The sequence below is a fragment of the Saccopteryx leptura genome, chromosome 11 (genome assembly GCF_036850995.1).
Source record: "Saccopteryx leptura isolate mSacLep1 chromosome 11, mSacLep1_pri_phased_curated, whole genome shotgun sequence".
Lineage (NCBI taxonomy): Eukaryota > Metazoa > Chordata > Mammalia > Chiroptera > Emballonuridae > Saccopteryx > Saccopteryx leptura.
In genome coordinates this window covers 45718251-45735280 of record NC_089513.1, presented here as the reverse complement: position 1 = coordinate 45735280, position 17030 = coordinate 45718251, and the positions used below count along the sequence as shown (strand labels likewise).

The 17030-nt window shown below is 52.6% G+C and overlaps 1 protein-coding gene and 1 long non-coding RNA gene across 4 annotated transcripts in view; both read left to right on the top strand.

Moving 5' to 3' along the window:
* The first annotated feature begins 4587 nt into the window (after nt 1-4587).
* On the top strand, nt 4588-7174 carry LOC136383003 (uncharacterized). The gene is made up of 2 exons (XR_010747362.1): nt 4588-4866; nt 5043-7174. It is a non-coding gene; the product is annotated as an uncharacterized lncRNA (long non-coding RNA).
* A 1342-nt stretch (nt 7175-8516) lies between these two features.
* The window catches only part of GATA6 (GATA binding protein 6), a 30964-nt gene continuing 22450 nt past the window's right edge, over nt 8517-17030 (top strand). The window contains exons 1-3 of one of the 3 annotated variants that reach the window (XM_066352450.1): nt 8517-8767; nt 10102-11232; nt 15708-15874. In XM_066352450.1, the coding sequence (XP_066208547.1) occupies nt 10137-11232; nt 15708-15874 (1263 nt within the window). In that variant the 5' untranslated portion in view covers nt 8517-8767; nt 10102-10136. The other 2 variants (XM_066352452.1, XM_066352453.1) reach the window with 2 other exon arrangements.

The following is a 17030-nucleotide window of genomic DNA, read 5'->3' as shown; positions in this document are numbered from 1 at the left end:
AGATAAGACATAGGAGAGTAGTCTTCTTGGAGCCCTGACAGAGCTACACACAAGGAGAAGGACCTAAGTCATTAGTCTACGATTAATGTTTGTGGAAAGTAATATTTCTACTATTTTACAGATGGAGCAACTGAGGCACTGAGAGGTTAAGGGGCTTGCCCTCGATCACAAGGCACTTTAGTAGAGCCAAGGAAATCAGGCAATCAAGCCAGCTAACCATGGTTTTGCATTCAGTTCCCACCAATTCTAAATTTTTCAAGTTATAGTTCCTGCACCTGCCCACAGGTAGGTTACTAACTGGAAGTTGGGTCTAAAATGAGAGGATGTTGTTGACATAGCTTTCTAGGGGAAGGAAGCCACGAAGGTTTGCTTTAGTTAAAAGAGCTGACATAGGGGCTAAGGTTCCCCGTGGACCCAACCCTCTCGGACCCAAGGGCTCTCTGCTGATCTTCCATGGCTTTAGTCCATGAGGATTCAATCAGCCCCAGACCACTGGCTGGGGTGGGGGCAAGAGAACTGTAAATCTGGGAAAGCTGCGAGTATTCAGGGTCTTGAACTTTATCAGGTTTAAATGTGTGATTGTGAAAGTAAAGAGCAGAGAAATGACAGCACTCAGTAAATCACATGCAGAGAAGATCAGGACTGTCAGAGACAAGAGAAAAACAGGCTCTGGGCACAAACCTGGCTGCAAACCTGTGGGGAAGGAAAGACTTTTATGTCCTCTACAGACTTCTGACTTTTGAAAAACAAATCTCTTTTCCTGTCATTTTATCTAGAAAACAGTATTCTTTAGGTTCTATGGATTTCTTTTTTTTTTTTTCTTTCAGTTTTTCTGATTGAGGTTTAGATCTTGTTTTAGAAGACAGGGTACTACAAGAAAAAAAAACAACAACCCTGAAAGAAAATCTGTTGGAAAATGTCTGGGATGGCCTACGCTCTCCTTTGTCAATAGTATATTCCATTTTTCAGTGCAACTGGGAAAATACAGTGTTCCCCAGCTCCTCAGAGATATATATTTTTATTTCATAACAAAAATGTGATTAAAGTAGACTAAGTGTCTAGCATATACACAGCAATAGCAAGTTGAAAGGTAAAAAGCATGAGAGAAGTGTAGTTAGCTCACTAGGTCAATTTAATTAGTTCTTTTTTCTCCCTGATAGCTGATGCCAGTCCTCACAACTGCCCTCCTTTGTGGCCGCATCTGTTCCTTCACTCCTATCTACTGCCAAAAAGGAGTTTCAAAGAGAGAGCGCTGCTAAGGCTGGGATTCTTTTCCAGGAGAAAAGGACAAGCCTCCAGATCCCTATCTTTGTCCTGTAGAAGATGTGGGTCTGCTGCTGGCATTTGCAAGGGGAGCAACAAGGAACGTTTCCTCTTCAAAGGAATCAAAAGCAAGTAAAGGACCTTTTTTGTTTCACCACCTCCCCCCTTTCCTACCATAATGCAATAAATAAAGTCTGCACTGCTGGTGTATAGGAAGAGCCTGAGATCACTGGAGAAGCAGTCTCAAAGAAGCTCTTTCCTGGGAATGAATTCGCTTTAGGGGACAGTTAGGTCACACAATAAATTAAAATCTGGTGTAGCATATGTGAATCTATTACAATATAGATGTTAGTAATAATAGTTCACTCCTATATAGTGCTTACTATGTGCCAAGTGCTATTAGCACTTTACAAATAAGAAATCTTTTTTTTTTTTTTTTTTTTTTTACAGAGACAGAGAGAAGGATAGACAGACAGGAATGGAGAGAGATGAGAAGCATCAATCATCAGTTTTTCGTTGTGACACCTTAGTTGTTCATTGATTGCTTTCTCATATGTGCCTTGACCATGGGCCTTCAGTAGACCGAGTAACCCCTTGCTCGAGCCAGCGACCTTGGGTCCAAGCTGGTGAGCTCTGCTCAAACCAGATGAACCCGCGCTCAAGCTGGCGATCTTGGGGTCTCGAACCTGGGTCCTCTGCATCCCAGTCTGACGCTCCATCCACTGCACTACCGCCTGGTCAGGCCAAATAAGAAATCTTTTAATCCTTTTAACAATCTTGTAATGGAAGTCCGTTTATCATCCTCATTTTACAGATGAGGAAACTGAGGCACAGAGATGTTAGGCAACTTGTCTTGCTCACACAGCTAGTAAGTGGTGGAGATAGGACTCAAACCCAGGCAACCTGGCCCAGAGTCTGGGCTTCTAGAAAGCCTCTCAGTGGATGAGCTAGGGTGATTCCCTTCTTTTCAAATTAATGGTGTAGCCTAAAGGAAAATCTGAGCCTGGGCATTTCACTAGAAAAGAACAAAGGCTCAGACATCTCCCTCCATCTTGAAAGTTATCTGTGGTACTGTGCCTGACCAGCTCTAAAGTGCCAACCTTCTAGACTGTAAACACTTCAAACCTGGAGGCCAACCCTTCTAGTTCTTCCTTGTGCAGCGCATACTCAGTACTGCTGGGTGACCGCAGGACACTGGAGGACTGCATGTGGGTAGATAGCTCTTTGCTCCTAATTCTCTGCATATTTGCAACATAGCTAAATGGAGAGGTCATATTTCTGGGTGGCAAATGCAGGAATTTTTTTTTTCTTTAATTGATTCAAGGAGGAACATTAGTTACTTAGCAAATCTCCTTTTCATGCTGTCCCTTAACATCCTCCCCCTCCCAGGAAAAAACAAACAAACAAACAAACAAACAAACAAACAAACCACCCCAGTCAGAAAGGTCTCTGATCTGAAACAGCTCTGGTGCAGCGGTATCTGGACCCTGAATCTAGAATTGGCATTGCCTGGATGCTTAATGATATCAGCAAAATCCAGGGAAAGCCCAGGATTTGGGGCTTTGGAACTTTCTGCATCTCTTGTACCGTCTTGGGAACAGAAACAATCCTTTTCTCTCCGATCTGATTTTTCCTTCTCCCAGAGGCTGGGTGAGAAGAAAGGTTTGGATTTTGGAGTTCACCTTATTTGGATGGAGAGGAGAAAAGGAGGCATCTTTAACTTCTGGGGCCCAGCATGAGGTGACAGACAGAAGCTAAAGATGCTGGATTGGCTTCTGGAATTCAGAGCCCTGTCTCCATCTTTGACAGAGAACAGATAGGGGAAAGCAGGAGACAGGGGAAGAAGCCCCACTATAGGGAACCAAGAGGTCTCCTGCCAGGCCCAGCTTTTCATTTTGCCATATTCAAAGTGGTATAAAGAGGTTATTCTGATCTTGGGGAAAACTCGAAAACATGGCAACATACTCTGCAAGCCCACTTTCCGGTCCTGGATCAGGAAACTGAATCTTCTTGGCTTCACCTTCGGTGAAAGGGAAGGGGATCAACCAGGGGCAGGGCCCGGGCCCAGCTGGTGCCCTAGGTTTTATATAGTGATGCCAGTAGTAATTAATAGTGATAACAAATACTACACTTCACAACCAAAGCCAACCTGAGGATGACTGAATGGACCTCTGCTTCCCATCTACCTGGACGCTGTTAGTCTGGGACCCCACACCCTCCCGTTAGTTTAGGTCTAATCCAGCTGCCGGGTTCCAGCCACCAAATCCTGACTGGGGGTCATAAGAAGGTCTGCCCCCACTACCAGAGATGTGGAGTAACAACAATGCCCCTCAGCAAAACCGCAGGAGTCGCGGGCGGGAAGGTAGGGGTGGTTTGGCTTTGTAGTATTATTCAGCATCAGACAATAATCAAAATGGGATGGTATTTTAGGCCCCACTGAGCTCGGTTTAGTTTTTCTACGAAGTGCGGGGGACTGCTTTGGGAGGCCAGCCCCAGCCTGGAGCTCCCCGGACCCGGGACCCCAGGGTCTGTCACTTCCCGGCCCGCAGCCAGGGCACCTCCGCATTCCCAGCGCTGCGGCCCCAGGCCCCGCCGTCCCACCCGAGACCTCGGGCCGCGGAAGCGGAGGTTTCAGGGTGTCCCGGAGCACCCAGGCCGCGGGAGGGAGGCCGGCGCCGGCGTGGATTGTCTTTATCGGGATACAGAGGCACCGCTTCTCCTGGGCTTCTTTGAGCGATCACGGAAAGACACCTTTCGATCTTTTGTCAGACATCTTGGCCCTTTAATAGCTAAATTTATTTGGTTTAAAGCGGCCTTGGGAGAAGCAGGGAGGGAATATCTTTCGTCGGTCATTGGGTGGCCCAGATAACGAGCTTTAGAAGAGAGAGGGGAGAAGAAAGTAAAAAGGTTAATGGATGAGGGGAGGGCTCGAAGGCGCCCAGCGTGGGGCTTTTACAGCGACCTTCCCCCGGCCGCCCCTTATCGCGGCCCTTAACTTACCCGCCGCGTATGAAGTACATTAAGTCACGTAAACAGCGCGCGGAGAGGAATGCCACCGGGGTGACCTTTCGTGCGCCGCCGCCGCGAGCCCACCTCCGCGCCGCGCTGGCGGTGTCCGGCGGCGCGCGGGGGGCGCCCTCGGGCTGCGGGGCGCGCCCTCCGGCTGCGGGGGCGCGACCTCGGGCTGCGGCGCGCGACCTCGGGCTGCGGCGCGCGGGGGGCGCCCTCGGGCTGCGGGGCGCGACCTCGGGCTGTGGGGCGCGGGGGGCGCCCTCGGGCTGCGGCGCGCGGGGGGCGCCCTCGGGCTGCGGGGCGCGCGCGGCCGCCGTGCTCCAGGGGCTCGATTCCAGCCGCCCGGCCCCGCGTGGCGCGGCACGTCCCTTACCCAAAGTGACCGGGGGCGACCTCCAGGCTGCGCAGTGTTCGCACTTCCGCTGCCACCACCTGACATTTCTAAAGAGTATTTTAGGGGTTTTCGAGAATGAAACAAATAAAGCAACAACACCACCCAAGAAACCACCGGCAAGATTCCGGGCGACGGCCTTCCGTTGAACCGACTGCCGCTGAGCTGGAGGGAACACGCCGCCCGGATCCAGCGAGTGGGTCAGAACACGGGCAGGGGGTGGGGGCGCCGAGGTGACCCCGCGTCCTTCGGCGAAAGTGTCCCCGGGACAGGAAGAAATATGGTATACGCGAGAAGGCCCCATAAATCTGGTTTAAAAACACTCTAAATTAAAAAAATAGGTTTTAAGCCAGACGTTGTGTTCTTTTTCTTTCAGAAACGTCGCTGGAGTGGCCAGGAGCTTTGTAAAATGACAGTACAATGAGCATGAGTTTGCGGGCGTGAAGGCGTCTGTACGACGCTGAGGTCCCCGGGGTCTCGCCGCTCCTCCGGAAGCAGCGCCAGACGGAGTCCCCGAGCACCGCGCTCCGCTGGCAGCGAAGCCCCCGCCCCCTGCCCCATTGGCTGCTGTTTTCTGGCTGAATTCGAATCGCGAATAGTGGTGTGGCGCGGCCCAAATAAATCAGCCGGGGGGACAGGCCGCGCCCCGGGGCCAGCCCCTCTCCGAGGGCTGGGAGGGCGGCTGGGGAGGGACGGCTCACTCCGGAGAGGCCACCCCTCGGATCTAAAGAGTCTGGAGAGAAACGTTTTCGTTTCAGATGAGAAACCCCCCCCCCCCCAAAAAAAGAGGCGGAAAGAAAAGAAAAGGAAAAAAGAAAGGACGGGGGGGAAAAAGTGAAAAGAAATCATGAAGAAAACAGAACTCCTAAAAGCCTGCCTGTCTACCTGGAACACGACGGGGACCTCCTACAACGCCTGGGTTTCTCTCGAGTTTGGGGTGCACTTCTTTCCCGCATCCCCTATGCTCCCACCTTTCGAGACCCGCTGGGCGCTCGGACGCGGCCCGGAGCGCGGGGCCTGAGGCCGGCGGGGTGGCTCTGGGGACGCAGCCCGGAGCGCGGGGGTTGTCTCTAGGGCCAAAGTCGATGTGTTGGGAAAACTGCAAACTGGAAGGGTCAGGCAACCTGGCTTTCAGTCTGAATCAACTCTACGGTTAAACAGTTTTGTTTTATTTTAAAATGAACTGATAAGAAAAACATTTCACTACCCATTCCCTCCTTTGAAACTAATTTAAAAAATATATATATGAACAAGAATAAGAAAACCCAAAAACCAATGTGTGACCCAGCAAAGAAAAAATGACCTCCCCACACCCTTTTGTTTTAAACAATGTTAAAAAGAGATTGGTGATCTGGAGGGTAAAAAAATGCCTGGCCCTTTCTCGAGCCCTTAGAACCCTCACGTTGGGGACTCTGTCCGCGTCTGTCCCGCCGCTCATCCAAGTCTCGGCGGTGCCGGAGCAAACGCACCGTCTCGTCTCATCTGTGGGGCTGCGGGAAAAGCAGGTTCCTCGGGGAGGAATTACTGTCTAAGGAAATTCACACGGACACCCCCGCACTTGCAAATATAAAGAAACACACACAGCAGGAATGAGGTTCGCGCAGGGCCGGATCTACTCCGGGCTCAGGCTCGGAGGCCCGTCACAGCCTGGACTCTCATTAGCCAAAAAGATTTGTTAACCTGTCTTCATTAGAAATCAGCTCACCCACATCTGAATTAAAAACAAAACAAAACAAAACAACTTTGTTTTTAAGAGCAAAGCTGAGAAACATGTAAAAAAGGAAAGTTGGACACAAAGGAAATCAAATGCCCATAGCATTTCTGTAACTGCTGGCCAAGGAGCTTCTACAAAATTCAGTCTATTTAAAAAAATTTGGTCGGAACTCATGGAAAAACCGAAAGAAGCACACGGAAAGCCCTGGCCCGAGTTAAGTGCGCGGCGGACGCCGGCCTGGTCTCTGGCGGTTGCATTCGATCGAACTCGGGTTAAAATTTAAAGCCCCTGGATCCTGCTCCTGTCGCCGGTCTCCGTTCCAGAGTTTTTACCTTCAGTCTTTGCGAAACGCAGCCACCACTGGAGCTGGGAGCCGCCGCCGTGACTGGGGGAGGCAGAGAGGAATGGAATAAAAGCCACTAAATTAGATGAGAACGGTTTATGGACCTGTTCGGTATCAATTTAAAATTAAGAAGTGTTGAGCAACAATTTACAACGAAGAATAAGAAGAAGAAGAAGAAGAAGAAGAAGAAAAGAATGATCTCTAACGCCGTCTATTCTGCGCTCTCCTCCCCGGCGGTCAGGCCCTGTCCACGTCTTCCGCCAGGACGCACAGGTTCACAGCTCACAGTTCTATCGAGAACGAACATATACTCGGGACGAAGTCTCACCATCTCTTGAAACCCTATTTTACAGCGCCCCTGCCTATCCCGGTTCGACTACGCTTAGGTTCCTCTCCCTTTCCCAACCGAAAAACACAAAAACAAACAAATAAAAACAAGAGTTCAAATGCTTTCAGAGGAGGCTGACCTTTAGAAAATCATTTACTTCAATTTACCTGAAAAAAAAAAAAAAGTGTAAAAATCCATTCCCACACAACTCCTCCTGCCCTGCTTAAAATTCTCGCAAACCTTCTGGGGTCACGTCTGTCGGAAGAAATTCTTTTTTTTTGTGAGCGAAAGGGAGTGAGATCTAATAGGCTCCTGCCGCGGACGAACTCGCGGCCGCGCGACTCGCTGATGACAGATCGGCGCTGATAACCCTGCGACGTTTATTTCCAGTCCCTTTGCTGGCTAAGGACCGTATCAGTTTGTACACAGTTGTGATAACCATTTGGAGGGAGTGAAGGAGAGGTGTGGATGTGGGGGTGGGGGGGGGAGAGGTGTGCTGGGCTGGGTCCGGGGAAGCTGACCCCCCTCTTTCCAACGACTCCTCTGGGACTCACCTGAAGTTCCCCAGGGACACCTCTGAGCAAACGGGACCCCCCCCCCAAATTCGGAGAGCATCTGCAAGCGCTACCGGAGTGGAAGCCCTTTTACAGCCTGTGCGCCTCAGGGACTGATTTAGTACACCATTGACTAACTAACGTAAGTACCCCGCACCCCGAATTAAAAGCCCCTAAAGTTAGCTGAGGAGTGCCGATGTGAACTGCCTGAAACTTCCGAGGGATTTAGTACATTTCTGAAAAGTAGGGCACAAGTAAGGAGCTGGGCACCGGAGTTCCTTCTTTTCCACATCGTGGAAGTCTCAACCCTGACGGCCACCACGACCCTCTGAGTTTCAGGGTCCTCGGAAGAGGTCGGGGAAAGTTTAAGGTCGATCACACACAAATGCGGAGCCAAAAGCTCCTTGAATGTGGAGGGAGCAGCGGGGAAGGGCAGCGGAGCAGAGCATTCCCGCACCCCGTTTGGAGGGTGCGTGGACCCGGGAGCCGGTGCGTCTCTCCCACAGCCTTGGCAGCTCCGGCTGCGCACAGTCAGTTATTTCCTTGCCAACACCTCCCTCCTCCCTGCGCGAGTGCGTGTGTAACTAGGGGCGGAGGAAAGCGCTCTGCGGAAGGCTGGGTGTGGGTCGCCAGCGAGGTCTGCAGTTCGGGCCCCTCTGCCCCTCCCCCGGCGTCCCCGGACTCGGCGCCCCCTGGATGCACTCGCCCGCACTCCCGGGACAGTGCTCGCCGCTCAGCTCACACCCGCAGGCAGAGCAAAGCTCATTGTCTGCCGCCGCGGCGCGCTCCCCTCCCCCTGCCGCTCGCCGTCTTTTCCCCACCCTACTTTTTCTCCTCCCCTAGCTCCCTCCTCCTTCTCCTCTTCCTCCTCCTCCTCCTCCTCTTCACCTCCAGCGCCCAGCTGCTCGCAGAGTGCAGTTCCGACCCACAGCCTGGCACCCTTCAGCGAGTGCTGTTTGTTTAGGGCTCGGTGAGTCCAATCAGGAGCGCAGGCTGCAATTTTCCGGCAGAGCAGTAAGAGGCGCCTCCTCTCTCCTTTTTATTCACCAGCAGCGCCGCGAAGACCCCGGACTCGCGCTCGCCTGCCGGCGCCCTCGGCCTTCCTCCGCGCTCGGGAGCACCTTCAGCCGTGGTCGTTCTCCATGCGCAGCGCCTACCCGAGGTTCGGCTGCTTCCTCTCTCGCTCGTGCTCCGCTCTTTCCTTCTCTCTGCACTGCCCGTCGCGGGCCCCCGGCTTCGGCCTCCGGGCCGAGGGTGGCTCCCTTCTCCACTCCCGGCAGGCTGTAGCGGCTCCCAGGTTCCCGGGAAAACCGTGTACCAACTTCTGGTGTCTTTTCCTGTCCCCGAAGCGCTTATCTGCGCGCTGCCTTATCTCCGAGTTATCTCGCGCTAAGGGGCGGGAGCCGCAGCTCGGCGGGCAGGGAGACTTCTCCCTGGCTCTCTAGGCCGGGTCTGTGTGAGCATTCATTGCAGTGTGGTTTTATCTCAGATGAGCCCGAGCTATTCGGTAAGACAGCCCGGAGGAGGCCTGCCCGGCTGCGTTGGCCTTTCTCCTCCACCCCCTCCCAGCCTCCCAGTCATTCTTCCTGCTCTCTCCTTGGGGGTGACTTCTACTCCAGGGCGGTCTCACGTCCCCCCTCTTTTTCTCTGCCCTGCGCTCCACCCCGCTACGTCCGATTCCGGAACGCTCTGGCCTTTCCACCGGCGGGGATGACCACGGGGTGGGCCGGGCGGCCCGGCCCGCGAGAGCGCACGCGCTGGTGGCTGCCACTCGAGCCTCAGCGAAGGTGTGCGGCGCCGCCGCCGCGGGGACGCGAGCTGGGCGTGAGACTTGGCCCCGCGGGCATCCCGCACAGCCCGTGCCCGGAAGGTCTGAGACGGCCGTCCCCGCCCCGGCGCCCCACCTTCCCGGGGCTGAGTCGCCTTTTCCTCTGGGGTTCGCGTTCCGTCTTGACAGCGCAGTCCGGGAAGCTCGGGGAGAGCCAGTGCGAGAGAGCGCGGCGGTTTCGTTTTCGGGACAAGTTGCCTTCCTTGAGCCAGTGCTTTTCACGCGGGCAGCCTTCCTACGGAGACATCTTGGGCGAGGGGCGCCCGCGGGAAGGCGAGATAAGGCAGCGCCGACACGCAGAGCTACCTAAAAAGTTACTTTGTGTGTGAACGTGTCGGAGGGAGATGCTTTGAGAAGGAAAGCCTCGGCCAGCCTCGCAGCCGCCCCCGGGACCGGGCGCGCGCACGGATGAAGGATGCTGCGGAGGGCGAGGGGACCGCGGAGATTTGGGGGGGAGGGAGGACGGCTGATCCCGGTCCTCGGAGGATCTCGTGGCCTCTGCGCGGGCTAAAGTTCCCTCTCACTCACCAACTCCCACGCCCAGGGCAGAAGCGAGATCCTGGAGATAGCTCAGTAGCTAGGAAAGGGAGTGGAAGCGAGCTGTCGTACAGCCTGCGCTTTGGGTAACTCCTTGTTGTTTTTACTCCCCTGCCCGTCTCCCCACGCAGGAGCTAGAACCGCTGGCAGAGGCGCCGGACCGTGGATGGCCTTGACTGACGGCGGCTGGTGCCTGCCGAAGCGCTTCGGGGCCGCGGCTGCGGAGGCCGGCGACGCCAGAGACTTGCCGGCGCGGGAGCCGTCCCCGCCGCCGTCCCCCATCTCCTCCTCCTCCTCCTCCTGCTGCTCGCGCGGTGCGGAGCGCGGGCCCGGCGGCGCCAGCAGCTGCAGGACGCCGCAGCTCGACACGGAGGCGGCGGCGGGACCCCCGGCTCGCTCGCTGCTGCTCGGCCCCTACGCCTCGCATCCCTTCGGGGCTCCGCACGGACCTGCGGCGCCCGGGGTCGCCGGCCCCGGGGGCGCCCTGTCGAGCTGGGAGGACTTGCTGCTCTTCACCGACCTCGACCAGGCCGCGACCGCCAGCAAGCTGCTGTGGTCCGGCCGCGGCGCCAAGCTGAGTCCCTTCGCCGCCGAGCAGCCCGAGGAGATGTACCAGACCCTCGCCGCGCTCTCCGGCCAGGGCCCGGCCGCCTACGACGGCGCGCCCGGCGGCTTCGTGCACTCGGCGGGCTCCCCGGTCTACGTGCCCACCACCCGCGTGGGCTCCATGCTGCCCGGCCTGCCGTACCTGCAGGGCGCGGGCAGCGGGCCCGCCAGCCACGCGGGCGGCGCGGGGGCGCCCCCGGGCTGGGCCCAGGCCTCGGCCGACAGCCCCCCGTACGGCGGCGGGGGCGGCGCGGGCGGCGCGGGGGCCGCGGGGCCCGGCGGCGCCGGCTCGGCCGCGGCGCACGTCACGGCGCGCTTCCCCTACTCGGCCAGCCCGCCGGTGGCCAACGGCGCGGCGCGGGACCCCGCGGGCTACGCGGCCGCGGGCGGCGGGGGCGCGGGCGGCGTGGGCGGCGGCGGGGCCGGCCTGGCGGCCATGGGCGGCCGCGAGCACCAGTACGGCTCGCTGGCGGCCGCGCGGCCGCTGAACGGCTCGTACCACCACCACCACCACCACCACCCGGGCCCCTACTCGCCCTACGTGGGCGCGCCGCTGACGCCCGCGTGGCCCGCCGGCCCCTTCGAGACCCCGGTGCTGCACAGCCTGCAGAGTCGCGCCGGAGCCCCGCTCCCCGTGCCGCGGGGCCCCAGCGCAGGTAAGGGCCGCGCCGCCGCGTGGGGGTCGGGTCGGAGGCGCTAGGGTGAGAGCGGGTGTGGAGCCGCTGCTCGCCCTGGGCCTCGTCTTCACGGCCTTCTCACCGGGCCGCCCAGAGGTCAGCCCAGCCTCGGGCCTCGGGCGACCGAGGGTCTGACACAGTTTCTGTGGTACTTTTATTTTGCGGACTCAGTTCTTTTCCACGAAAGAGACTTAACACGCATATGTACACCAGTGCCTAGGAGACACTCGAGAGACTCGTTGAGTGGGCAGTAGGGAGGAATGCGCCGGGAAGGAACCGACAGGGCCTGGGCCCCGTGGAAGACCAGTTTTCGTGAGTGGAAGAGTGAGATTCCTTTTGGGAATAAGTTTTGGAGAGTATTGGGGTCTCGGTTCACCCTTTCCTCAAATACACACACAGCCTCGCTCAATTCACTCTCCATAGGTGAGGAGTTGTGTGTGTTTTCCTCAAGGAGAGCATTTAAAAGAGCTCCAGAGTAGAAAAGGACCCAAGAAGCTAGTTGGCACCCCCTCGGTGAGAGAGAAAGACAGGACCCTTGGACTGGTCATTGGCACCCCCTCAGTGAGAAAGGGAAAGACAGGACCCTTGGATCGGTCATTGGCACCCCCTCAGTGAGAGAGGGAAAGACAGGACCCTTGGATTGGTCAATCCTGTGACCAGCCTGAAGGAGAGCTGGTCCAGGCCGGGGCTTTGGCTTGGCATCAGCTGTGTGGGGTGTCTGTGGCTCTCACATCTCTAGAGTTCAGTCTACCAACTTTTCAGGTTTTTTTTTTTTTAAAATCTCACTCATACTATCATTTCAGTGTGGGGACAGTTTTTGGTGAACTGGAAAAACGCAAGAGAATACCTGGAAGCAGCCGGTTTTGAAGTGTTTTGTTCACTGCAGCAGGGGAGGGTGTGAACCATGTTGTCTGGCCTGACAGAGACAGAGGCACTTGGGCTTCTTAGCCCCAGCATTCTGGTGCTTTCACAGGACTCTCTTTCTATTTAACCTGTTGATAACGTGACAGACTCCTAAGACAAAACTTTTTCTTTTTCGGCTGTTGTTTGTTTAAGGGGATCTGTGGGAGTCAGAGGTGGCAATGACGAAGGAGGAGCGTCAGCCTAAATGATTTTACCTAATGCTTTTGCACCCCAGGTCTGAGAGCCTCGGCCTTCCATTTAGGGACAAGTAGTCTTTTATGGGCCCTGATTAGTTAGAATAAAGTGAGGCATTGCCAAACTTGTGTTCAAAAGACACGCTGAAAACTCTGGTGGCCTGAAAATGAAGGATCTGATATGAAAAGCACTAGTAACTGGGAGCAGCATTCTTTTCTTTTGAGACTTCCTTAAAGTCTTAAGATTTTGGCCTCAAAATTCCCTCTTCTTTCCCTTGCAAAGCTGGCAGAGTGGGGTGAGGGCCTGCAGGTTTGTTTTTTAGAGTAGAAACTTGAGAGAACAGAGCACTGTACTGGTCCTGTTGCCTACGGACTGACGTCTGGTCTGGCTCTCAGGAACAGAGTTGAGGGAGATCAGGGGTCTTCAAAGGATAGGAAGGGGGTGGCTGTTATAACGGGTGCGAGACTTGTCAGACCGGAGTCTAGCAAGGAATGTGAAAGGGCACGGGAGTTGGGTACAGGGACAGCAGCAGTTGGAACAAGATCGCGTAGCTCTCTGCCTGTCCCATAACACACCTTAGCATCACCTCCATGTTTCTTTCTCCTAGTCTTCCAGCATTTCACAGCACTGAAAAAAAGACGTAGTCCAACAGATATAACTGGAGTTTTTTTTTTGGGTGTTTAGAGTAACTGGTTCTGTGTGGAAAATCCTTTGAGATGCAGTAAGGGTGTGATTGCAGGCAAGTTATGTTTCTTTTCATTTTAAACTTAGCTTATCCTTTCACCCAGGTTCTTCTCACTTTCTGAATAGGACACTGCAAAATTAGAAAAATCTTCTCTGGATCCCAGAATTGTATTTTAAAAAACAACCAACCAAAAATGGGAAGGGGTTTGGGAAGACCCAGGCATTTGCGTCCTCTATTAGAGGGTGGGAAACTACTGAGTGAGAATAAACCAGCGTGGGGGTGGGGGAGGCGCATAACCCTGACTTGTCCTCATAGGTGTGGTAGGGCTAAAGCTTGAATGCTGAGCTTTTGCAGTCTGCCCAGTGTGGAGGCTTCTGGGAACCTGCTCCATCTCTCTGTCTGTCTGTCTGTCTGTCTCTCTCTCTCTCTCATTCTGGTAATGGGTGGGTGGTGGGGAATCTGGGGTGAGCTCAGGGTCCTCACAGCCCTTCAGTCCCCAAGCCCAGCCTTCTCTTTAGCTCCCAATAACTGTTCCATTCCTTGGGTCCTGGGACACTTGCTGACTGAGTACTTGTCCCCTGAGTCTTGTCATTCTCTGGGGGGCTCTCAAGGCAGCCATGTTAGGAGAGATGATGAGCAGGGGGGAAACTGATGAAGAGACCTCCAGCATCATCAGATTTTATCATTTTTATTTTAAAACATTTTTCTTATTTTAATCATATATAGGATTTATAGGCATGTAGCTGCTGGGTGAGGAATGGGAAGAAGTTGGGAGGAAATGGGAGCTTTGAATGTACTGAACTAAAAAGTAAGCAAACTTTCTAAATTTTATTTATCCAGGGAGGACTTTTAAGTTTTGTCTTTGGGTTTTCAGATGACTAAAGAAATTTACCTGGAGAGTTCCTACTGTCTTCTCCTTCCTTCTCCCATCTCGGGGAAGGAGGCCAGGCACAGGCCTGGGTTCTCCAGGGAATGCCCCACTCCTCTATTGAGAGAGGCTCTGATAGGTAACATTTTAAAGTCAACAACAAAGACAAATACCTTGTTTAACTTTGGTGTCCTTGAAGTCCTGAGCATTTTACTGATTACCATAGTCAATAGTAGCTTTTAGGGCAGAGAAGAATAAATCTTTGTGATGTGTTGTAAGCTGCAGTATCCCCATGACAACTTTGAACCCAAGTTATTATAGGATGCTGGTTTCTTTTAAACTTATTTCTTGAGGAAGGAGACTTGTTTTGTAGGGTAAATATATAGTATTAATGAAATTAAAGTATTTATGCCAAAGACACTTTTAAATATCTTTACAACAAACAGTTAATGGCAGAATGAAGCAGTAAACTGCACAGGAATGAAAAGGAATAAAAAGGCTCACTAGCCCACATAATCTTCAAATGAAACTCGAAAGTGTGAAGTTTATTTACTTTAAAATTTTATTCAGAAATGCTCCTTAAAGATAGCCAAATTGAAACATTTAAAACATCTATGGTATTAATAACCCTAAATAGGAGATACTTAATTTCTATAAAGTCTGCTTAAAAAGTACGTGTTTAATAAGTACCTATCATTTTAGTTAGTATTTATTCCTTCATATTTAACTGATTGAGGGTAAGTAATAAATCTTACATTAATTAATTCTTAAGATTGTTTTAAATAACAGATTTAGATTAGTTGTGAACTCCAAAAACTAACCAAGTTGAAATGACATATACACAATTTAGAAAGGCCACATAAGTTGAAATTTTAGTGTGGGGAAAATAGTTTTATTTAGCACTGGGATGGACTTAGTAATTTTCTGAATCAATAAAATATTAACCGTTTGTAGAAATTTTGCAGATAGAAACAATGAGATCCACTTTAAAAACAATATTTTAGTGTTTGGTCCTTGTGCCATGAAAATAAACCTTAACATTTATCTCTCCTTATTCATATTAGTGCATCCCCCCCCCCCCCAGCCCCAGGAGATATTAGTCATTTTCTAATTAATTGGTATAAATGCTCAAGAACAAACAGCATTGCTAATTTCTCTTGTGTGTGTGTGTGTGTGTGTGTGTGTGTGTGTGTATATATATATATATATAATGTTATATATATTTTTTCAATGGGGAAAAGGAAGAGTGGCAGTTGCAGTGATTACTTTTTAAAATAGAAAAGGAGAATAAAAGAAAAAAAGGAAGATAAAAAAGGCAGCCTCCTCGTTTCCTGCGATGTTTGTAGGCTGGAATGGGGGTCAGTGATTGGTGTCAACATTGCAGAGTTTGCTCGAGTTTGGCAAGTGGCATACTGTAATTATGATGGATTTCAGTTTTGAAAAGCTTGTGAACAGCCGGAAAGGAGGGGTCGGGGACCCAAATCGATCTCCCCACAGCTCATCCCCACCCTGAGGTCCTTTGTGGTCGAAGGCAAACGACTCGGCTTCCAGCCTTGCCTCCTCCTTTCCTAGGTTTTTCCTGGGCGCGCCCAAGGGAGCAGACAGTGGTCCGCAGAATGATGGGGAGCAGACGGCTCCCGGGTGCGCTCTTGAGAAGAAATATCGGTGGGGAAGGACCCGGGCAGGAGAGTGGGCAGCGCGTCCTCAATCCTGGGACCTTGGGGAGCTGAGGGTCTTCGGGGGGAGCCTCGGGGAGGGACGCGCGCGGCCTCACCCGGCCTTTCGTCCCCGCTCTCACCGCAGACCTGCTGGAGGACCTGCCCGAGAGTCGCGAGTGCGTGAACTGCGGCTCCATCCAGACGCCGCTCTGGCGGCGGGACGGCACCGGCCACTACTTGTGCAACGCCTGCGGCCTCTACAGCAAGATGAACGGCCTCAGCCGGCCCCTCATCAAGCCGCAGAAGCGCGTGGTGAGTGCCGGCCCGGCCCTCCCCAGGCGCCGCGGGGACAGGTGCGGCGGGCGCGGGTCCCCGGGGTCGGACCCGAGCGCAGGGATGGAGTGCACCCTGCATCCCCCCATTTGCTGGCGCCTTACCGGGAGGTTATCCCGTAATTGACATCTGGGGAACGAAAACAGCCTTTCCCCCACATTTAACATAGGGAATGACATCTCCTGTGAAAGCGGAAAAAAGAAAGGTGTAGGGTAGTAACATTTTTTTAAATACAAAATTCTGTATTTACGTCAACACCTCCTCCCGCCCCCCACCACGAGAAAGACTGAGTATGCCCACCCAGGACAAGTGGAGGGAAGATTTTTTTCCCCCGTGGCACTCTCTGGTCTGGTTTGCGTTTTATTATTGAAAAACCAAGCTCGTTTACAGCACCCCTCCCCAACTCCCACAGAACATGACAACGGAACCACAGCCCCTTTCTTCCTGCAGCCTCATTGCGGGTTTCTTTGCTTCTGTCCTTCTACCGCTTCTCTCGGTCCCTCGACCGCTTCTTGGAGAGACAGGTTTTAGCCGCAAATTCCATCCGTCTTTTGGATTGCCCTTGAGGCTGGTGAAAATTTATTTACTCTCTAACCTTTGTTACTTTGAAATCTGGCTTTTCAGAGAACTAAGTAGAACTTGAAGAAAAATGCAGTCTGTGTGTTCTTCTCAAGTTGAGGATTTTTCGCCAATAAGAACACATTTCACAATGTTTTAAAGTATGGAGATTCTGATTTTCTTCAGGGACCAATCTCTTATTGTCATTGTTGTGTGTATAGGTGTGTTTTAGGGGAGAGAGTATTTACTACTGTAGTGATTAGGGAAAATAAAGCTTTCACAAGCCTCACTGTAAGGCTAACATTTGTTTAGTCAAGCACCCATACTCTAATAATACCTTTTAAAGTAAGATATTTTACAGTTAGATGCCAGACATCTTAAATATCCACATAATTTATTTGTTATACTCTAATTAGCAGGAACAAATGCTACGCATGTTGTTCGTGTTAAACAGATTAGAGTAAAATTGCATCACAATATAAGTCTGACACCTTAAGGAGAAGCAATTAGTTTTATGGCTGTTTTGTTTTAAATGCATTTAAAATAAAGTGGCCAAGGTTAATTTAATGAGTGTATG